The sequence below is a fragment of the Mchenga conophoros genome, linkage group LG1 (genome assembly GCF_057382185.1).
Source record: "Mchenga conophoros isolate Kocher_MC1m ecotype Shallow Benthic linkage group LG1, M_conophoros_male_GT1.1, whole genome shotgun sequence".
Lineage (NCBI taxonomy): Eukaryota > Metazoa > Chordata > Actinopteri > Cichliformes > Cichlidae > Mchenga > Mchenga conophoros.
This window is the reverse complement of record NC_140526.1, coordinates 13925718-13950214: the sequence shown is the minus strand read 5'-3', so window position 1 is coordinate 13950214 and position 24497 is coordinate 13925718. Positions and strand designations below refer to the sequence as shown.

The 24497-nt window shown below is 38.2% G+C and overlaps 1 protein-coding gene across 1 annotated transcript; it reads right to left on the bottom strand.

Annotated features, from left to right (window-relative positions):
- Nucleotides 1–588: 588 nt before the first annotated feature.
- Nucleotides 589–2777, bottom strand: LOC146583077 (uncharacterized). The gene is made up of 5 exons (XM_085280375.1): nucleotides 2070–2777; nucleotides 1883–1952; nucleotides 1301–1475; nucleotides 1006–1171; nucleotides 589–853 (listed from the first exon to the last, which is right to left on the bottom strand). The coding sequence occupies exons 1-4, from the start codon at nucleotides 2115–2117 to the stop codon at nucleotides 1006–1008; spliced, it is 459 nt and encodes a 152-aa protein (XP_085136501.1). The 5' UTR covers nucleotides 2118–2777; the 3' UTR covers nucleotides 589–853.
- Nucleotides 2778–24497: the final 21720 nt, after the last annotated feature.

Here is a 24497-nt window from a genome sequence, read left to right as displayed (position 1 = left end):
CACTCCAGGGCAGCTGAGGCAAAAATGTAGCTTGCCATCACGTGTGTGTGAATGTGTGTGTGAATGGGTGAATGACTGAATGTAGTGTAAAGCGCTTTACAAATACAGGCCATTTACCATTTATTCCAATGTGAATTAGACATTTTATTGTATTTTTACAGTAACTTAGTGGCAACACTATTGCCAGTAAGTTACTGTAATTACTGATTTACAGTATCTTTACTGTTGTGATGTTTTACAGTTCAACCACTTTACTGTAAACATATATTACAGTATAACAGCTTTACTGTAAACGTGGTTTACAGTTAGAAAGACTTACCGTGATTAAGTTTTATAGTATCACTGTACTGCAAATGTGGTTTATGGTATAACACTGTAATTGTGTACAGTATAATTTGTTTAGACTGTAATTGTGTTTTACAGCATATAAAATAATATTAACATTCATATTCAATATAAGAACATTTACAAAAAACAATATAATTCAATAAAGTAGTCTCAGAATAGTGAATTAAACCAACATTTATTGTTGATAAATTTTTTTAACAAGAAAAACATTTTTCAACTGAATAATGAAACAATGTCAATAACCAAAATAAATAGAAGCATACATGAAAACTACACAGTCCTTCACCTTTCTGTGTCTGATTTTTTTTAAGGAAAACAGTTTTTCATTCCACTAAAAACAGGACAAACCCACCAGCATGAACATTAAATAAACTATTACAATTGTAAAACAAAAATCATTTACAAAATTTAATAATTATCAGTGGGTCCCAGGAAATAGAATGTGACATGGGATTTAGATTTCCGTTACCAGGATGGTCGGGTTCAGCGTAGTCTTTATCACCACCTGTCAAAGACACATCATCAATATTCATGTTTGCTCAGGTTATTCACTTGTTCACATCTGTCTGAGATCATTCATACTGTTGTATGGATGTGTGTACAGTATGTATATAATTATCAGCTATGTAAAAGATATTATCATCTCTGTATTCTTACCTAGTTGGAAGTCCTCCATTCAAACTCAGAGAGCCGCTGGAGGAAGGTGGTGATCCGAGGGCTGATGCTTGTAACCTTCCTCTTTACAACACAACCTGTCTTGCGGCTTGTACCAAGTTTTGAAGGGCATTTTGTTCCCATGTCTGGATTGATCCTCACAAAGAACCTTTTAACGGAAAAAAGGCTGCTTTAATTTCAAAATTAAAACATACATTACAGCAATCACCTATATGTTTCTGCAACTGTAGTCAAGCTATCACATATATTTCATTCTTAAATGGTGTAAAGTATTTACCTCTGTATCATCTCCAGTGTGATGGACGCTGACTCCTGATACTCAAGGTTGAAAACGTAGTATGACGCAAAGAAGACAGCAAGGGTGCTGGCAAAGTCATGCATCTGCTCAGGCTCATAAAATGTCTCGCCCTCCAAACTGATCATCCAGCGGCTTGCAGACATGAAATTATTCCCTAAAAACAGACAAGAGTCCAATAAGACGATGTGCTCACCCTTACAAATAAGGTTTCCACAAGAATGCTGGATAGCAGGCCTCACACTGTACAAAAATAGAATCCACACGGTTTGCTGCTATTTCTCTTATTATTTATTATGTAATGAAAATTATGATCAATTACAGGAAAAAACTGCCTAATGTTTTGGCATTTTGGCCTGTGCTGAAATGTTAGGCTGTTTTTTCCTGTTGGTCATTGTGTATAATAAATAATAAGAGAAACAGCAGCAAACTGTGTGTATTCTATTTTATACAATATAAAACAGACAAATCCCTGTTAAGTAAGTTGTTGTGGGTACAAATACCACAATAATTACATAGATTTTTTACAAAAATATTACAAGAGGATTGAAAGTATTTACTTACCAAGCGCTATTACCCTTGGTGTGATGGGTAAGGTCATCTCTCTCTCAACAGACATCTTGGTGGAAAAAGCCTTTAAAACACAAAAGGAACTGATTTGAATGATGATACCCAAAATCATTGAAATATTTTTCCTTTGTTTATGTTGACAGTATTGAGAGTGCATGTGTAAAATTTTAAATATAATTACGTCAGCCAAGATGAAGATTGAGTCCTCTTTTTCTTGGAAGTACTTCATCAGAAGAAGGATGGCTGCTGTGGCGATCTGGTTGTGGTTCAGCTTTGCACTGTGCACTCAAGTAGCAGATGTTCAATCTCCTTGTTCCACTGAAGTCTCTGGCTTGCAATGCACCACACTGGGCGGGAAAAGACAGAGAGACAATTGTTAATTTAATGTTGCATTTATTTAACCCTTGAAAAATATATTTACATAAGTAAATAAAAGAAAAAAAAAACACACAACCCATCTTTTCCAGAATAATTCAACTAATTGCTCTTTTGACCAACCTAACACAGACGTTACATGGTTTTCCTATGAAAAAGACCCTGGAAGACGTTGTATTAAAGGAAAAAAAACATGCTCCCCTTCCCACTTAAAAAAATAATAAATATTAAACTTAGGTTGGAGTTCCTCGCGCCACCAACCTAATGTTATATTAACTTTTTAATGTTGTGTACTGCAGCTCACACAAAATTAAATAAAGCAGGCTAACCTACATGAGCAAGCTCAAAACTGGATAAGATTGTTTTAGCAGTCTCTAAATTTCAAAAAAAAAAAGTTGTCTTTCTTTATTCTCATTAAATGTGTATTTTTACCTGCTGCTTTAGCTGAAGCTAAATGTCCCACTGTTAGCGTGGCCAGCTTCTCAATAGTCATAGAACAGAAGCGCAGGAGGACAATGCACCACACTCGGCGGGAAAAAGACAAAGACTGTCGTTGCGCCTGTGTTCCTCGCCGATCCCCGTGGAAAATATATATCTAAATATATATTTAAATAAGAAAAGAAAAAAACACACACAACCTATTTTTTCCAGAATAATTCAGCTAATGTGCTATTTCGACCAAGCTAACACCGATTTTAAGCCCCCCCTCCCCCCCACACACACAAAAAATATATATGCTCTTAAGAATTAATAAACGAGTATGTTAGGTAGGAGAGTCCTTTGCATTACCTTATGACGTCCCGTTTGCAGTTTCCACACAGAGGTCCAACAATAACGAGGTGCAAAATCTTTTGTCCTCTCGAGCATATCTTAATGAAGAGTTAACAAAGTTGGCCTGTCTTTCCTCTCCTGTCAATCACTGGATCACAGGTCATGTCAGTCAGGATATGGAGTGGTGGTTGGTAGAGGTAGGTGGGTGGGCGGGGCCAGCATGCATTCAGTGTGTGTTTCACTAAGTTGGGTTGACTAGTTCCCAGAAGAGTTCTGTACATGTTGCACGTTCAGTAAATGAGCAATTCAGTTACTGCTCGACTGAGAAGCCTCCGCCAAATTATTACAATATTCTCCACTGACTGAAGTTCGCCTTTCTGCGTCTTTTTTAAATAACTTTTTTCACTACTTGTCACAAGTACAAAATTACACAAAAACAGACAGCAGCAACAACCTAAGTGAAATCCAACAACAGAATAGTGACAAGTAAAAAAATTAACAAAAGGAAATGTGAATCTTGTTCAGGGTTAATCAGAGATAAGTGATGGAGATGCAGCAATGTGAATTCTGCTTTTTTTATTTGTAGTTAACCTTATAGTCTTTACATATGAATGGAAGTCAATTAAGAAAACACAGAATTTTGGGAGAGATTTGGAGAACCTTGCTTTATAAAATTTACCATACCATACCAACTTTATTTCTAAAGCACTTTAACATAAAACCAGGGTTTCACAAAGTGCTGTACATGTTAATAGCATACGTAAAGAAAATTAAAATGAGATACGATAAAATAAATAGATACAATAAATTAAAACATGTTAAAACAAATTGAGTCAACCCTACAAGGAGGCCTTTCTGCATTCTTTCCCCTCTCCCCAGGAGCAGCTGTCACTTGAATTGATCTCTATGGCAACGCAGTGGCAAGCACACATTTGCAGCAGCTGTGCATGTGCATACAACTGCATGCAGCAGATTAGATGATCAGAATTCTTGAACCTTACACACAGGCAAGTCCCCTAAAAAGTCAAAACCATAATACTTTCACTGGTATCATACTGACAAATGGCATAGGTTGGAGGAAAATCTGGAAATGGTTGGCAGTGAAAGAGTTAAAATGTAATGCACTATTGCAACCAACCACTGAAAGAGTAAAAATACACAAACAGTATGATGAACCATTCAAATCACATAATACTAATGTGTTAACGGTAGGTATAACTACTACCGCAATTTTAAAAAATACAGTAAGTAAATGTAAATAAACTTAATATACCCATAATGCAAAGCAAATTACAGTAATTAACTGTAGAAATGTTTTCAGGTTAGTTACTGGGCATTTTGTGGTATTTTACTGTGAAAAATACAGCAAAGGTTAACATACCTAATTTTGAAGAAGATATGATTTTTATAAGTACAGTAGGTATTGTCTGGACTCTAACTCCAGATAATTCAATTACTAAATGGTACTGTAATCTTACAGTTGACATCCTTTATTAAATAAATATTTTGAGTATGAGTAATTAATTAGATGTGGCAGTACCTGCTCAGCCTTATCCTCTCAAAACTGTCATTATAGGCTGTAAGACAGATAGTTGAGTGGCACTTATGACAAAATGTTGTTATATGACACACAAGAACAAATCATAATATGCCCTTAGAGTGGACACCATGGATGAGCTGATTCATTAGAAGTGCAGTACCTGTAACCTCAGCAGCTCTGGTGAACTATTCTGTGTCATTCACAGCTGACTGTCCTTATGGTGATCAGCTGAAAAGTAAACAATAAAATGTAGTTTTCATCGCATTGTTTAGCACTCATTATTTATGAAATTAGAAGCATGTAAGCAAATCACAGTTAGGCCATATATGAATTTTGACTACTTCGGGCAGTTTAGAGCTCTTTACATTCATTTCTATGGGGTCAAAATTACATCCACTGTGGTTCTAGGTTTAAGCAAACATATTTTTTTTTCTTTTGATTCCACACACTCCAAAATTCTGTATTTGATGAATAAGCCTATTTTAGAAAAAGTCAGAAGCCCATCATCTCATATTCCCAAGTTAACAGTATTAAATTAATTTGTATTAAGCATAGTTTTTCCTACATTGTCTCCTATTGTCCCACTGGTGTACTGCTGAAAAGTTTAGTACAAAACTGGACAAGTAGTGCACATTGAGGTCACATGTCCAAACTCAACTTGCCTCTCTAACTTTGTCTCCAAATTGCTCAACCTGAGCTGTCCCTCTTATGTACTTATTCCTTCTGACCTACACTTCTATAATTCTTCATCAGCCATCAAGTAGACATCACATCTGTAGCTCACTTTCTTGCTGATCATCATCTCTCTTCTTAAACTTGCTTCAACAACTCTTTCCCATACCTTGGTATTTCTCGTCAGGTTTATGCCTCTGTAGTTACTTGAGCTCTGCACCATTATCCTTGATCTTGAGTCAAGTAGTGTGGTGAACAAGTCCACTGCCCTGTCTCCTAGACATCTTACCTCCATAGTTATGTCATCAAGATCAACTGCCTTTCGACTCTTCACCCTCTTCATAGCAGCTTAATTTCCTCCTTACTAATCCTCTGCACTTCCTGACTGTCTTTCATCTGTCCTCCACAGTGTCTCGTATTTTTTTCCTTTGTGAGCTCCTTAAAGTATTCTTCCCACTGACTCAGGCTCCAGACTCACAGACGGAGCAGGATCCACTAGCTCGAGTTCTTGACTCGCAGACGGAGTTGGACCCACAGACTTGGGTTCATGCAGCGAAGGTAGCTCTAAAGAAGCAGGAGAATCAGGCTGAACTGCCTGGGGCTGCTCAGTAGGCTCTGTTGTGTTTAGGTGTTTGCCTAAATCTTTTAAGTACTCACATACTAGTCAGTTGTTGCCTATGAACTTCAGAGTCCACTTTGAGATTCATGTTTTAACTTTTATAGCTCTGCATGGACAAGCATCAGCATATATGACAGAACTTTCATATCCATATGTCCCCAGCAGGTCACTGAAACCTTTGCAACAGAAACGGGAACTCTCTCCCTCTGAGCTTGAGATCTGTGAACTCAGTGGTCTCTTTCACAAAGCAGTTAAAACTCATCCTTTTAAACTTGCTTTTTGGTAACTTTGTTTTAATGTTTTGTCTTTTTTGTGTTGTACCTTAGTGATATTTGTCATGAAACATGCTATATAAATAAATTGTACTTATTTGCTGTTAGTTATGTGAGCAAAAACTCTGAAAGCTTTTGAAAACATGTTTCTAACTTTAGTTTGGACAAGAGGAATGGTGGGATACACACACAGTTGCACACACAAAGCACATTATATATGTGCCTATATATGGGTGGTTTCTATTAGCACTCCATGAAATGACCTTTGTGAGAAGCTGCTTGGCTGTCCATTAGATCAGCAGCTTATCTATGTTCCAAACCTATTCTATTTCTAAAAAGAAGGGAATAATCATGATTAAACTTAACTTTAATATTTACTTCTGACACACTGTTTGGCTCAACAAGCATTCAAGAATCAATCTTTAATACTAACTGCTCTAAAAATAGTCAATGCTGACATTATGCTTTTTCATTTTTAGCCTGACTCAGATGTTCAGAGAAATAGCCCTGCAAACACAAACAATGAGAAGATGAAGTGGCATCAGCAGATACCTAATATTGGAAGCTGATTGTCCATTAAAATATATATGGTTTATAAATGCTATATAGGTTAAAAGTTGAATATAAGCCTCATTTTGTGTCTTAAGGAAACCCAGGAGGGTCTATGGGTCAGCCAGGCATCCTAGCACTTGTGAAAAGGACGTGATGGGCAAACAAATGAAATCTGAAACCCAGCTCTTGCTGTGTAGTCATATTTTTATATCAGAAAAGAACATTAAGTGTCTTCTTTATACCTGACCGAGATAAACATTTTTACATCACTCACAAAGTTACGCAGTCTAAATCTGATCAAATGGTCTTCTACTAATCCAATCCAAATTTCATTCCTATACTCATAGTCTTATTTAATAAAATCCTTTTTCCTTTGGCTTTCCCAGTGCTTTACCCCTCAGAGTTGCCTGGACGTCAAAAATATTAATTTTATTTTTCAAAATGCATCATATGACAACAAAGTTTCACAGAAAGTTTACAAAATAAATATAAATTAATTAACTGATAGTAATATGAAGGTATGTGGTTTTGCCTTAAACATACCAATATTAAAAACTACTTAGTTTACATTTAAGATAACAGTTTGCATGGGTTGACTAATAATTCCTCAGTTTAATTCTTTCATTCAGAGTTTCTCGTTGGCCTTAGAAAAATTAGACAGTATCCATGGCAGTTTAAAGTCTCCTCAGGAGGTTGATGTGGTCATGAATTTGGAAAAAAAAATGCAGACGGCAGATGATAAATGTATATTGAATGGGAAGTAAAGCAATGTATAAACTGACTAAATAAGGCAGAAGATATAAAATTAATATTCCATTTGTATTTTTTTTTAAAAAGTTTCAAGTACACATTTGTATTCTTAAACATCCCTTCTGGTGCACCTATATCCTGGTGTAATAAATAAATAAAAGCTGCGGGGAGGGGGGTTCTGTTGAGGGACTTTTTTTCAGCTGTCCCCACCACTGGTCCAAAAGGTCACTGAGTCTTGTTCACCTATGTGATGATTCATAATGCATGGTTGTTATCATTTACTTTAGGGACTTCCTGTGCCACTCATCCCTCTCTATGCTGCATGTTACAGAGAATCCATAGGAGAGAGGAGATAACCAAGTGTAATACACAGATATCCTCAAGTTCCCAAAGACAAAAGAGACTCTTTATGGGTAGATAAATTAATGAATTAGGCTTCAAGCTCTGAAATAAGCTGTTTTCCTTGCAAGCATGAACTTAATTACCCCATATATATCATTTCCCTCCTCCTAAAGTATTGTTTTAACTGGTAAACTAAAGACAAATGTTACCAAATTGTTGCTTAAGAAAAAATAAATAATTTGATAAATTAGAGCACCAAAAACATATTAGAATTAGGTCATTACAAGTTGCAGGACAGATTACTTTATCAATATTTGTAAACATTCAAATATGTTGCCCTACCCTACAAGAAAGAATGGCAAAAAAAAATTAGAGGTCAGGTGTATATCCAAATCATCATACGGACAGTTCAGGGGTTGCCTCAGCATGTAACCTAAACACAAGGTCTTAGACCCTCACTTGGATGGGATCAAATGTGCAAGTGTGTATACACACATATGTGTTATTCTGTGTGCAAACTGGCTGCATGTGTCCATGTGTCAGGAGACCCTGGCACCTGCTGATGAAGAAATCAAGGCAGAGAATCTTCCCCATGGTCACAAGCTGCCCTTCTACCCCAGGAATCCTTCACACCAGTCTGTCATATTGGCTGGTGGTCACTACCCAATGCCCAGAATGTGATTAGAAATATGCTTCTCTCTGTGTCTGTATGTCTGCAAATGAGACAGACAGTAATTCAGTGTAATGTCAGAATGTTCTCGTTTCTCCTTCTCGACTGTTCCTTCTATCTCTCTTTTTCCTGTAGTGTAGTGTTGTGTGTGGTCTGAGCATTTCTAAAAGCTGCCTGTGGGCCAAAAGATTGTAACCATTAAATATAGCTTTGGCTTTTCGCTTTCTGTACAAAGATTTCTCTGGATTACCCGAGTCATTTAATGATGCAACGTTACAAGTGATAATGTATTCTCCAATTTTTTTTTCAAATTTCATCTTGAGAAATCTTAAATCAACATATTGCATTAAATTTAAAATGAGCATAAAAATAATATGTTAATAAAAACCATACATTTGTGTCAAAATGAAATGAGAAAAGTCTGTTCTTCATAATCTATACTCCCCCACAGGCATAATAAGTGTGTCTGTGTGGGTGCATCACAGATACATGCTTTAATGAGCCTCTATAATGTCAAAGCACTTAATTGTTGATCCAGTTATCCTAACAATAATTATTTTCTCTGCAAGTGGCAAAATAATTTATATTGAAAACAAAATTAGAATTAAAGGATAGGAGGCAAACTATGCTGTGTATCAATGGAACCCATCTGATTTTCTTCCTACTTTTGTATGACTTGTACTTTATACAGCAGTATGATGACATTACCTTTAACAGAGCTAAAGTCTAATTTTGCATGCATTGGCAAATACTGCATTAGTCTATCATGATATGATTTAAAAAGTTATAATTATGTCATGGAAAAAATCTGGGTTTGTTTCTTGACATTATTATATTTTTTAATAGATTGGAAAGAGTATTAATCATGCCAATCTAAACCTTTGAACAAAATGCACTAGACGTTGTTTTCTTTAAATGAAAACCCAAATGACCTAAAAAGGAGAATGTTGAACACTAGATTATATAAAGGCACATTGTAGTTTCTCAGTTCGAGTAACACAATGCAGTCTCAATAAACTGAAGAACAAAAGTAGATGGAAAAGGAAAAAGATAGCTTCAGCTCAGAAATCATTCCCCCACAACCCTGTTTAATTATATTGTGCAGCCTGATGTGCAAAGGTGTCAGAAGAGCAGAGAAGCGGATCCTGTCCTAATGAATGGAAACAGATGGGTGAGACAGCAAGCAGGGCTACCGCCAAGAACTGGGGTGGCACGGTAGCAAAGAGAGTGCCAGGGAAAGAAAAAATGCCAAATGAAGATAAGGAATGATGAAGGGAATGGATGTTTTGTAGCTTGGAATAGAATTTTCTACATCTTTGAAAAGTATAGTTATTTTATTTCCAAAAATGTAAGTGTACACAAATAATACTGTGATGGAAGATACTACTTTTTCAATGATCCAGGTGGCCACTGAGAGGCAGAGCAAGATTTGCTGTGTGCCCTGAAGTAACAATAAAATCATTAGTCAACCCCCCCCCCCCCCAAAAACAAACTGTGAGCCAGTTACCACTGTTGGAGCATAGTGCAGTGGTTTCTGTCCATCACCTTGTGGAGTCATCTACAAGTTGTAGATGGCAACACCATTTTCCTTCTGTCATTCTTTCCTTCTTTTTCAGAAACGACATTCAGCTGATTGCATAAGCAGTCAGGAAAAAAAGCACAATTGATGTGGTTTTTTTATTTCTATACATGGTGCGCAGATAACTAAAGAGCCTTTGTAATGGAACTAACAATATAATCGTAACTCTGATGTAATTAGTGAATTTAGTACAGTAACATTACATACTGCATTATTGAAAAATGTAATGTGATCATAATAACACATTACTTTGGAATCTGTTACACCCAACATTTGTTGCTTTTAAAACAAGCTTATTCTAAATGCTTTATATTCTGTTTAGTCTACAGTAACGAATCATATTCTCCAAAGTCAAATGTTATTAAGTACAAGAAAAGCAAAAGTTTCAGACCTGAGCATGAACGCCAGAGTGGGCTACATATTGAGGTGGATCAGTGTGGATGGTGTGATAAACTTTCAATGTTGTACTTTTAGAGTAAGTCATTTTTAAACTGGGTTTTTAAAATTTGTTTTAGCCAACTGTAATTTTAAAAAGTAGGCAATAACCTGTACGGTTTTACTGTTTTTACACATTCCTATTCCTATACACAAACCTATCTGTCAAGATTATAAATCACTTGGCTTATTTGCTAGTGCCACCTCTTTTTTCATAGGAATTGGTGTGTCTATAATAATGCATGGATTATAACTGATCTCAGAGCAGTGAAAAGAGATTCAGCATAGCACACTGGTCTTCTATCAGTTTTCCATCAGTCTCCCATAACCAAGCACAGGTTTATGTAATATTACTTTAGCTTTCCTAGGTTTTCATTTTACTTCTCTGGACAAGCACTGCTTTCCTTGCTTGTTCTGACTGAACTCTACTAAGCAACAATGTCATGGTCATGAAGCACAATGCTTACTCAAACAATGGAGACTGGTATTTACTTCTAAACTTCCTACAACCAGTAAACTACCATTACTTATGAGTCCTTACCAAATCTTTGCTAACACCATTATGCTACCCACACTAAGAGCCCCCAAATCAGCGGTCCCCAACCTTTGTTGCGCCACGGACCAGTTTAATTTAAGACAATATTTTCATGGACCGGACTTTGAGGTGTCACGGATAAATACAACAAAATAAAATGATACGACCAAGACAAAAAGTGTGGTATTTTGCAAATATAATAATAAACGTGAATTCGCTGTGTAATTGTGTAACTTTATTAGCAGCGTCCTCTTGCACCAACAACATTGAGAGTAACATCCTCCTCTCTGCCCCTTAATGCTCTCTGTTCACTATGGTAACATGTAAATATTTATTTCAAAATAAGACACACAACTACAACACAGGAAAAGACCCAGGGAAACCAAGTTAACAATAAAAACCCTGAAAATCACACCCGAGCCTCAACTCTCGCACCAAGCGACTCATGGACTGGTAGAGGTCCGTGGGGACTGCTGCCCCAAATCAACCAAAACTATACGCCTGTCTTAAATTAAGTTTTATATTTTTTTAAAATTGTAATACAAAACGTAGCTGTGTCACATCATAAAATGTACATTTTTAACAGTTTTGTGTAAGGAAACTACAAAACATACATAGTATATTTTGTATATACTATACTATACTAACTCTTTCATATAATTCTTCCAAAATCAATTCTTTTGGGAATACGCACACAAATTGATGTGATCTAAATGTGTGAGTAAGTTCAACAACAACTAAAAGAAGCATATGAAGCATATGCAACAATAAAACAGGTGTTTACAAGCACATGGCTGGACATAAGGTGACCTTGAAAGGTCCCTCTGCCACCTACCCTGATCCTCTTACTTGTCTAAACAAAGGGCAGGGGGTGTCATTATAGACAAGGCCTATTAGAAATTGTGGAATCAATCTTTATCTGTCAATCTATCCTTTATATCGTTGTTGAAATAAAAAAATAGATCTTTTTGTATGAGAACGCAATGAATCTATACGAGGTTGAGTAAAAGAGAGAAAATGGGAGGTGGAGGGTGGGAGAAGGCTCCCCCGAGCATTGTGAATTGGTTTTAGTTGAGTGAGTGCAGAGGATTACACTTCAGACTGAAATGGAGTAGTTGTTTAGACAGGGATATCGTATTTAAACAGAAGGATTTCTCTGCCAGACCTTTTGTTCCTGCTTAAACACACAGTTGTTCACATTTTTGCATAAATACAAGTGCTCATAAACGAAAAGTATGGAGGTAACTCAATAGAAAACTAATGGGACTCTATAACTAATATGAACTCTTATGCTGAAAATTTCCCTGTGACATGGTTTTGAACAGAATGTTTCAAAGAACCCTTAAGACCATTAACAGTTCCAATTGAGTATTTTTTTTTAAAACAGAGCTTTTTACTATATATTATTTACATTCATTTGAAAAAAAAAAAGATTTTCATAGAACTCTATGTAATTTTGTGGAAAGCTAAGTACAACCCATGATTCAGTCGCTTGTAGAACCACTTTAGCAGAGAAAAACGTGGGTAATTACTTTCTGAATGGCTTTATTAGTCTCTCACATCCTTTTAGAGGAACTTTGCCCATTCTACTTTACATTGTTGTTTCAGTTTATTGTTTATTCATAGCTCTCTTGAGGGCCAGCCATTGCATTTCAGTCGGGTTAAGATCTAGACTTTGACTGGGACATTGCAACACCTTGATTGCTTTTTACTAGTGTGATACGGATCATTTTTGCCAAATTTAGCTGTTGGACACACAGCTTTAGATTTGACTCTGGAATACTTCAGTATTCAGAGTAGGGCTGCCACAAACGATTATTTTGATAGTCGACTAGTCACCGATTATTTTTGCGATTAGTCGACCAATCAGATCATGCATCCATTGGACGTAAAACGTACAGCTTATTGCACCAGCATATATAACTATCATTAGCTTACAGCTTTAAGTGTTTAAGGTATGTGCTAACTAAAAATAAAGACAAGATGATAGTTTATTAAATTTTAATGAAATTTGCAGATTGTTTCGGTGAAGTTTAATAAACTCCTTGCTATCTAAAATATAACAGGACACTGGAGTATATTCTCGAGCATCTCACACTTCTGATAATCAGCTGTCTGCTTGACGTCTATTCAGCTGTGTAAAAACTATAACTTTAATCTCAGCCAAACCGATTTACTCAGGAACAAATAAAATACTACAAAAAGCCAAACAATAACATTTTTAAGTTATCTAAGTGACTTATATATGTTTAACCTGAGTAGCGAAAGACGGCGGTGGATTTGAAAACGATTTGCCGGGAGTCCGGTGTTCTCACGGGCTCTAGTGAGCCTTGCCCCCGGCTAGCTATCGAGCTAGTGGGTAACAGACATCTCCGAAAACGTCGGAGCGCTTTTGAAAATATGTGGTGTCCTGATAAACTGAGCAGATATTTGAGGTTTACACAGTTACATTCTCGTCTGAAAATATGTTAAACGTTTTGCGACCCAGAAAGGATAATAAGAGTAATATTAAAACTAACTCGTGACTAGTCGACTAATCATGGCAGCCCTAATTCAGAGCAGCTTATGGATGATTCAGTGACAACAAGGTGCACAGGCCCCAAGAGCTAGGTACCATGTAGTAGAGTGTAGTCCATAGTATATATATTTGTTTTAATTGATAAGCAGATGCATCTACAGTAGCAGTATTGGTATGGTTGTTGTCAAATCACTACCCTTGCACTACCATGGAAGGTTGATGATATGAGTTGTTGTATGAGGTGTTTATACTGCTGTGCTTTGTTTTTTACCAAATGTGCCGCTGTAAAATATGACCAGACATTTTCACTTTGGTCTTGTCTATCCAATGGACATTGTTCCGAAAGTTTTATGGTTTGTTCAGATGCATCTTTTCAAATTAAGCCATGGTGCCGTGTTTTATTAGAGTCTTTGGGGTTTTTAAAAGTCTGTCTTCTGGCAACCCTGCCAAACAAGCCATATGTGTTCTGTCTTTTTCTGACTGTGCTGTCATGAACTTTAACATTTAACACTCTAACTGAATCCTGTAGGGTTTGAGTTGTAGCACTTGGGGGTTTTTTGCAATTTCTTTGGGGATTATGTAGTGTGACCTTCAGGTGAATTTGCTGGGGTGTCCACCCTAGATAGATTGTGGCAGTGTCAAAATGCACCTGAATGTTTCTGACCAGTAAACTACCAAAACTTCTACTGTTATAAACTGTTTATATGTTTTTTATACATGGTTATAGTTGCCAATAGTCAATTAACCCTTTACAGCCGATCGGAGCGGGCACGCTCCATTTTGCGTAACTATTTTTAAATCCCGGTAGCACTGCAACCACGTAAGCTAGCGCAATAATTTTTTTTGCATATGAAACCGGAGGAGTTGTACTTACATCTTATGCCATCAGCTTGTCCTAGGTCACAGTTTCCTTCCACATATAGCTTTGCAAAAACTGCATAAAAATCACTTGCAGCAACAAAAACATGATATTCCAGAAACACGCTTCGCCGATCCGATCAGCTGTTTGTAACACTTCCTACGTCCATCAGCGCGAACTATCACATGACCACATGACCTGCCCGAAACCGGAAGTGACGTCATTTTGCGGAAATGTAGTTTTTTTACGATCGGGGCCTTATGAGCCTATACTTGTGTTTTAAAAAGTTATGTTTGAGTTTATGACTTTCTGTGTCGTTTCTGGGATGCTTAGGACTCATATTGCACTGCTGGAAATAGTTTATTTTGATGCATATGCTGTTATTTTGCAAATTTGCACTATAATATTTATTTTCGTTTTTCCTGCAGTATATAAAAATTGGTGTATTTCAAAAATAAAACTATGAAGACACTCAAAATAAATTTCCTGTGGTGGGAAACTAGTTTGTGCAACTTTTTTGTATTTACAGTTTTGAGGGATGAGCCTCTTAAATTTCTCTAACTAGAAATATATGTTAAAAAAACAAAACCGATTTTCAATTTTTTTGTAGTTTATTGCACTTTTTTGCAATTTATGTAATTACTATGCACCTAATGCAGACATATTATTAAAGTTTGGGCTATAATGGTTGTATTGATGTATAGCAACTTGAAATGCTCCCAGAAATGGCTACACAGCATGTAAAAATATAATATAAGCTCTGGCGGACTTGGTTCTATGGTAGGTCTTAAAGGGTTAATCAGGTGCATTTCATTATCACGGTTGCATGGAATAGAGTGAAAAATTTATTTCTGCCTCATTTCGTTTGATCTGCCATCTAAGCTAAATTAAGCAATTCTAAAAGGAAATGGGTCGACAGCTTTTCAAAATACCTTTTTTTTTAATCAATTGATGTGCTCTGTGTGTGTGTGTGTGTGTGTGTGTGTGTGTGTGTGTGTGTGTGTGTGTGTGTGTGTGTGTGATAATAATCTGGCTAACACTCTTAAGCAACACCCTATGCACCACTGGTAGTTTACTAGGTATATTTCATGACCATCAGTTGTTTTAACAAACTACCCTTCATGTGAGATTAAGTGTTTCCTTAATCCCAGTTTTTAACAAGCTAATTAAGTTATAGTATGATTCAGAGCATTGTCAAGGTTCAGTCTACATTTTCATTAACAGTCAAGAAACACATACCTCCATTATTTTACAATATTTTTGGATCACCAATCAAGGGCTGCTGTTATTTGACTGATTTAAGAAATGATCATTTTCTCAACTGTCGCTATTGCAAACACATACACATAAGACTAGGTATTCAGTATTTCAGTTTCTTTGGTAGTTTGTTAATACAAACTCACATTTGATGGTAGAATTTTGTGTATATGGTATAACGTTATATTGTTGCAGTGAACCTAACCTATTTCTGCATCTGTATGTGTGTCTGTGTGTGACTCTCTCGATTTTTGTGTGCACAGTACAATGTACTTTTAACCGATCCAGTGTTAGAAGTGTTGGCTCAGCTGTAATGAGCTCTCTGTTAGGTGCTTTGCTCTGCATGTATATCAGCAAAGTGGAAAGCAAAAGCTCAGTGGATTGCTTTGTATGGCTAATTTGCTCAACTCGTTAAATATTGAGGTGAAGGCATATTTGTGTGATTGCCAATTTACTAGCTCCAGTGGTCTTTGTTATTCCTCAGAATATGTGAAATGAAAGGAAATGCACTCACATACAGTGGGGGGAAAGGCAGAGAGTTTGTCCTGGCAGCAATTTGTGTGCTTGCATATTCAGTAGCATGCATAAGCACAAACACTGACAGCAGTTGTCCATAATCATCAGATCAGTACACTGCCCAAAAAATTTAAGTAACACTTTTTAATCAGAATACAATGTCTAGTTAATTAAACTTCGCAGATATTCAGAATCAGAATCAGAAACTTTATTGTCATTGTCATGAGAACAACGAAATTAAGAATGGTCCCCGATCATTGCATCATCCCTAGCAATATCAAAATATAAATAAAACAATAAAATTCAATAAATAAAATAGATAGAATACTTAAAATACTAATAAGATATAACAGTAAAACATTCACATACATTCCCACACACATGCTTCAGACCGTGCATAGATTAACACAAGAGTGGCGTGATGGACATTTTTTTGTAGTATTCAGATGTGTTATTGCAGTTGGATAACAGCTGTGTTTGAGTCTATTAGTCCTTGCTCTGATTGCCCTGTACCGTCTGCCTGAGGGCAACAGTTCGAACAGGGAGTGGCCAGGATGTGAGGTGTCTTTTATGATGTTTTGGGCCTTTTTAAAACAGTGGGCGTTGTGTAGAACTTCCAGTGTGGGGAGAGGGCAGCCAGTGATCTTTTGGGCGGTGTTAATGATCCCTTGGAGTGCTTTCCTCTGAGCCCCTGTGCAGCTAGTGTACCAGATGCATATGCAGTAAGTTAGAACACTCTCAATGGTGGCTCTGTAGAAGGACACCAGCAGTCTCTGTGTGATGTTATTCCTCCTGAGAATTCTCAGGAAGTACAGTCTCTGTTGGACCTTTTTCAGCAGCTCGGAGGTGTTCACACTCCAGGAAAGGTTCTCCTCTATATTGACTCCCAGGAAGCGGAAGCTTGCCACCCTTTCTACACAGTCCCCATTTATGAATAGTGGTTGGATCTCTGCCTTTTTCCTTCTGAAGTCTATTATGAGTTCTTTGGTTTTTGAAGTGTTGAGGAGGAGGTTATTGGCCTTACACCATGACGTCAGCTGCTCCACCTCGTCTCTGTACGTAGACTCGTCTCCCTTGGAAATGAGCCCCACCACTGTGGTGTCATCTGCAAATTTCACAAAGATGTTGCTGTGGTGGCGAGGAGTGCAGTCGTGTGTGTAGAGAGAGTAGAGCAGTGGACTGAGCACACAGCCCTGGGGTGAGCCAGTGCTGAGACTCAGGGCTGAGGATGTGTGATGGCCAACTCTGACTCTCTGTCTACGGCCCGAGAGGAAGCTATTGATCCACATGCAGGTGCTGTATGGTAGCCCCAGGTCTTGTAGCTTGGCCACCAGTTTGTGTGGAAGGATGGTGTTAAAAGCTGAGCAGTAATCCACGAAGAGCATCCGCACATAGCTACCATGCTCTTCCAGGTGAGTTAATGCAGCATGGAGTGCTGTGGCTACAGCGTCTTCCGTGGATCGGTTTGCTCTGTAGGCAAACTGGTGTGGATCCAGGCTGCGGGGCAGGGCTGCTGTGATGTGTCTGCGGACCAGCTTCTCAAAGCATTTCATTACCACTGGGGTGAGTGCCACCGGTCTGTAGTCATTCAGGCCGGTGATGTGGGGCTTCTTAGGCAAGGGGACTATGGTGGAGGACTTCAGGCAGAGTGGGACAGTCGCCTGTGCGAGGGATTTGTTGAAAATCCTGGTGAAGATCCCAGCCAGCTGTCCTGCACAATCCCTCAATATTCGACCTGGCACACCATCAGGACCCGCCGCCTTCCTCGGGTTAACAGCCTGCAGCATGCGCCTCACCTCGTGCTCTTCCAGGGTGAGGGTGGTGCTGCTATGGGTGGCGTGTTGCTGCTGTGGCTCCAATACCTCCGGTACCCTGGTCTCAAAGCGGGCAAAGAAGATATTCAGCTCCTCTGCCAGCTCCAGGTCACCGTCCGCAGCTCCGAGATTGATCTTATAGTTGGTTAGGTGCTGGATGCCTTGCCACACCTGCCGGCTGGTATTACTCTTCAAATGGTCCTCGATCCTCCTCCTATAGTCCCCCTTTGCCTCTCTGATGCCTCTCTTCAGGTTGGATCGGGCTGTGGTGTAGTAATCCCTGTTGCCAGACCTGAACGCAATGCTCCTCTCCTTCAGCAGCTGCCTGACCTCCCGGGTCATCCAGGGCTTTTGGTTGGGATAAGCCCGGATCCGTTTGACTGCTGTAACAGTGTCTATGCAGTGTTTTATATAGCAGAGGACACCGTCTGTGAACATTTCCAAGTCCTGATGTTCAAAGATATCCCAGTTAGTCCTGAGGAGGAACAGGATTAGCAGTGCTAGAGCCCTACAAGATGACCTTCAGCTGGGCACTGGTGACCAACAAATCACAAACAGACTTCTTGAGAGTGGCCTGAGGGCCCGACATCCTCCAGTTCATCCATCAGGTTGCACCTCAGACTGCTCGGGAGCTTTGTGATGCCCTGGTCTACATCTGGGACGAGATCCCCCAGAACATCATGCATTGTCTTGTTAGGATCATGCCCCAATGTGTCAGATATGCTACAACCATGTGGTGGCCACACAAATTGCTGTGTACCACTTTGAGTTGAAATGTGTGCAAAATGGACTAGCCTCCATCATCATATTTTCCCTTGTAGTGTTTGGGATGTCTTTGAATTCAGCCGGCTTTAGGTTAATGATTTTCATTTCCATCAAAAAATGTGGCATCTTTTCACTTCAAACCGATTATCCAGTCCATATCAGTATAGATATCCAGTATTTTAAGCTATCATGAAAAGCAAAAGCTTTTCACATTTGACTAAATATGGGGATTTAATAATCTTTGAACAATACATAATATTATTAAAAGATTTTTTACACAAGGTTCTTTGCTAAAAATTAATACTAAATGGCAGTGAATACATGGGTTTGATGATATTACTGATATGATATGATTTCAAAATCAATGATCAATTTGTGAACTAGGGCCTCTTAGTGTCAAGTGGTGTTCATTGTTGACAAACTGTAGTTATCACAGAAGGTCACAAACAAAATGGCACTGAGGTTAAGATAGGACAGGGCGTTTTTCTTAATCAGACTCTTAATCAGATTTCAAAGCTGTCTCCCTGTCATGATCCTGGGCCATGTTGGCCCAGTATTCTTAGTTCTCATGTGTCGTTGTATTCAGTTCCCTGTTTAGGCTCTGTTTCCTGAGTTGCCCTGTTGTGTTGTTCCCTGAGTGCTTTCCCTTTGTGACTCTCACCCCCTGTGTGCCCCTCTGTGTATTCATGAGCCCTCGTCCCCTTTCGTGTTTATTCCGTGTCTCCCCTGCCCGTTATGTTGGTGTTCTACTCGTGCTCTCTCTCCTCCTGTCTGAACCTCTGTACTTCCTGTTTCACCTCTCCCGTCAGTGTTGTGTTCACTCCTGCCATGTCTCGTGATTATTATCAGTGTCACCTGTGTTCCCCATGTGCTCCCACTCTGCTCGTTAACCCTTGGTGTATTTATGTCTGCGTCTCCCTCAGTTCTGTGTCGCGTTCTCCCTCATGCTGTGTGTGATTCTCCCCGTGGTTCCTGGTATACTTTATGTTTAGCTTTCCCAGTTTAGTTTAGTACTGTTTTGTGTTTCACTTTTTGCCAGCATTAAAGCTGTGTTTTTGAGTTTACGTTTTGTCTCCGTGAGTTTGCGTTTGGGTCCTCTCCTGCCTGCCACACAGCCGAACCATGACACTCCCAGCATTGAAATCTGCCAGGACCTCCACCTTTCCTACACCATTATACTACCACCTGCAGAAATCATGTTTTTTTTGCAATATTCTATTGTCCAAGTTTGGTGAGTCCATGCAAACTATAGCAAAGGTTTGCTGTTCTGGCAGTGGAACCTGGTGTGGTCTTCTGCTGCTGTAGCTTGTAGCTGCTGTGTCTACTTCAAAATTCACAATTTTTTAAATTCATGTAATCCAGTGCTGTACAGTGCAGCACATGTTATGAAAAAAAAACTGTCTGTGCAAGTATATTATTTTGCATACGTAGTGCAACAGCTTTGTTCGCTAAAACAACAAACAAATAAAAGAGTGTCATGTATCTGCTCCACATGTTTTTTTTGTCTTCCAATTTGTGATTGGTGGGATTGACATAAACGCAGTGACGTTACTGTGATTCTATTGGCTCAAATGATTAAAAGGAGGGATCAATCATGCAACTCAACCAATAGAAGCTGATTTTACAGTGCAAAAACAAGGCCCATTAAGCCATCATTTATCTACAGCTATTTGTGTACAAAAAACGAAACGTTTTGCAACGTCAAAGGCACCTGCGGTAGCACCCAAAAGGCAGAGGAAGATTCTAACCATCGCACAAAAAGTTGGACTTCTGGACATGAAGGTAGAAGTTACCGTATTTTTCAGATTATAAGGTGCATTAAGGGAAACAAAACAGTCAGATAAGTCAAACTTTACTCAACTCATTCTTCTTGATTCCTCTACTTCTGTACTATTGATTCATTAATGTTGATTTCTCTGGCAGCTGCTCTATTCCCATGTTCTCGGCCTGAAAACAGGGTTTGATCTTTGGTTTCATTCTATAACATTGAACTTATTTTTCTACGAAGGTTTGAACTTTGATGGTGTTTAAACAAGAGAGAAAAGTGTGAAAATGTTCATGCCTGTCTAAGAAAAGCGTATCAAGTGTGTAGTGAGCGGTTTTACAGCCTTAAAACATCTATAATAACTGTAAAAATAAAGCTGGCTACTTCCTGGATTTCACCTATCGCAGGTTATGTTTAGAACGTAACTCCTGCAATAAACGAGGGATCACTGTATTTCAATAAAATAAACATTTAGGAATAAATCAGGAATAAAAAAACAGATATTTGATAATAGTTTATAATATATTTAAACATTTTAAAATTGCTATGCTCTTGAGGTGTCGAAGGTTGATAAGTCAGTGAAGGTCACATTTGGCCAATGTCTGAATAAACTCTCATTTGAGGTGCAAATCTAATTAGATTCGCACCTCAGGGGGAAAACGTGACATTTTTTTGTTGTTGTTGTTTTTTTAGACAGTGAAGTCTAACATTAGCTAGCATAATATTAGCATAAAAGCAGCTGTTGTTTAGTGGGCTCTTGGCCGCTGCTTGTAAACATGGGACAGAGGCAATGCAAAAGGCTAGTGAAAAATTGTTTTAATGGTAAAAAAGGCCCCTTAAATATCAGATAAATAATATCAGATTAACTTCACAGACCCTTTCATTCTATATAAGTGGAAAAAGTCTAGTTTATTTGATGAAAAGTTGGTACTCGCATTGGCCTCATTGAAAGAATTCAGGCATTTTCCATTGGAGAAGATACTTAAAGTGGTTGCAATTTAAAATGGTTATCAATCTAGGAGATAATGCTTGTAACAATGTTGAACAAAGCAGTGCTAATTAGACAGTCTCTCTTTATGTTTCTCCTGCCTCTTGTATGCACAGACAAATTTGCATACTTCTGCCAAAGTGTTAGAGAGCTTCACCCTATGACTTGCCTACAATGAAAGTATGTAGCAGTGAACAGAAGTGACATATAGATATAGAAAACAACTTACACTCTCTGTATTGCTCTGTCTCAATCCAGGAACACCAATTCCCTACCACATCTCTTCAAATGGCCACTTTACCTCGATGAATTGGGTTCAAGTGCAATCTTGGCTATTGTCAGATGTAGTTTAGAGGCTATTTCTTAATGGTGCACCCATTGCTCTACGTCCCGTTTTCTCTATCTATTCAGTATGAGATAGAGCTATGTCCTCCTTCTGGGAAGAGAAATGTTTTCCTCAGGTACTTGAGAGCAGCTAAAGGAGTGTTGCTGCTGTTAAAACAAGGCTGGTTGTGAGAAGGAAGATAAAGTACATCAAAGGTAAAGGCAACGATTTAGAGGATGACACCTACACATCTCTAATGGCTACTATCATCAATACTTTGGTTAAAAAAACAAATCTGGTAAAAAGAAACAATTAAAGAGATTTTAAAACCTGGATAGCATTTTGTAAGCAATAAAATTGTCTAGGTGACTTCTTCAGTCTCAGCTGACTGGTGGTTTCTGCAACCTTATAAACAGTACATTTGCACAATCACTGAAACTAGCCCACTGAATGAACAGTGGGCTGTAAGGTTAGTTCCTTGATCATTAATATGCAAATTGTCATGACCATTGATCAACAACCACTGATCAAAGCCCATTGATCCAAAGATCATTGATCAAAGACCACTGATCAATGAGTACCATTCACAGAGAGTTGGGGAATGGTTGCAATCACAGCATTGTAAAATGGTGAAAGATGTACCCTTAGGCCCCCACCTCGATTCAGAGATGGTCTTTCCCTTTTCACGTAAATGGCCTCCTTGACTCCGCGCTCAAACCAGCGTTCCTCCCTGTTCAGGATGTGTACATCCTCATCATTGAAAGAGTGTCTGCTGGCCTGTAGGTGTAAATAGACTGCAGAGTCCTGACCTGACAAGTTAGCTCTTCTGTGTTGTGCCATCCACTTCGCCAGAGGTTGTTTCGTTTCCCTGATGTATAAATCATGGCAATCCTCCTGGCACTTAACAGAGTAACACTACATTCCTTTGTTTGTTTTGGGATTTAAATAGTAATAAAAATGGAAAATTCAGCCATTAAATTATAGTATTTAAGGATACACAATATTTCTCTAATGGTACAGTGTATAAAATGTGAATGTAAAAGATGTCAGTAGTTTGCTGATTGCGGTCAACTGAATTCTGTGTTCTTACCCCTCCCAGTTCAAGTGTATGACCTTATCTACAGTGGTGGCAGTAGGACAAAGAACTCTGGCTGCTGTTCATCTGTAGTGAATGTAGGCTGTCCGTCCATTGTTTATCTCAGCTGTCAGTATGCCAGTTGTCTATAACTATTTACTCTGGAGAAGGGTGTAAACCTTTGTGAAAGGAGTCTGATACGAGCTGATTAGTCAGTAAGGTTCTCTTTTGTCCGATAACAGTGACTGAGATGAAATGTTTTCTGTCAGTAAACACTGCTGTTTTTGATCCTGTTAGACAACATTAGTGAAACTGTCTTTGAAGTGGCTCTAACTTTGTTGGACTCAGACACTTGGCAAATCTGATTATGTGTGAACATAATCAGATTATTTATCAGATATAAAATGTGAATTTTAGGAAACTAAAGCCTAACATTACCTGGCGTAGCTAATAACCAGCTGCTGTTGTTTTTTTAACCATCTCATTGTGAGGTTTCCTGAGACAGCAGGGTGGCATGACTCTAATCTGCTGACAAGTAATTGCAACAATACTCGGAATAAACAGGCATGTTTTCACATGGAGGACTTCTGGAGATGAGGCTTGAGTAGGAAGATGATGAGGTGGAAGTGTGCAAGAAGAAAGAAAAAATAAGCGCATGATGAAAATATAAATGTACAAATGTTAAATGTCCATTTGAAAGATCTATTTGTGATCTTTAAATTAAAAAATAATATAAGGTGTTCTATGTATGTGACTGGTCTCTAGGCATATACATAAAATTTAATTAGGCAGAGCAGCAATATCCAGCTCAACCACTAAAGATGATGGGGCAACATGGTGGTTTCCACAAACTGGCACCTGCTCCTGTGTATTTTTAATAGATGAATTCTAAGTTTATGACATTGCATCACTTTGTTAGAAGATATATTTACACACTAATCATTGTTTATTTATACCTACATTCTTTTTTTCATATTAAATAACCTAAAATTTGTGCATGGAAGTTTGTGTAGATGAAAATAATTTTACTTTTTATTTTTATTTTATTTTGTATTAGAAATCTGTCATTCTGTCAAACAAAAGGTTAGTGAAATACTAGACACCCTCAATATCCATGTAGCCACACCTGGAGCCTTTGACTAAGTCCCTCCACTGCACAGAGATCTAATTTGTCCTCAGTATCAGCTCTGGATAATGAGCATGAAGCTGTCAACAGGCTCTGGTAGTAGTGACCTCTCTATATGACCCACTGCGGATGACTGTGTGACTGGTCTACTCTTTTTACTGATTGGCAACTAGAGAGTGTGAGTGGATAGAAACAGTAGTGTGAAAAAAGAAGAAAGAGAGGTTGTAAATGTGTACTGGACAGGGGATGCAAGGTGGAGACAATAAAAAGGATGAATCGCTGGGGGAGGCATCATAGGGTGTGCAAAATCAGCAAGTGGTCTGTTGATGTCCACAAAAGCTTGTTATAGCTGGATAACCAGTCCTTAGAAAACCAAATGGATGGTGCAAATAAAATGGAACAGATAAAAAGGTAGATTTAATTTGCTATATATGGAAAATAAGTTGAGGTTGTTCGGGCATCTGATAAGGATGCCTCCTGGGTGAGGTG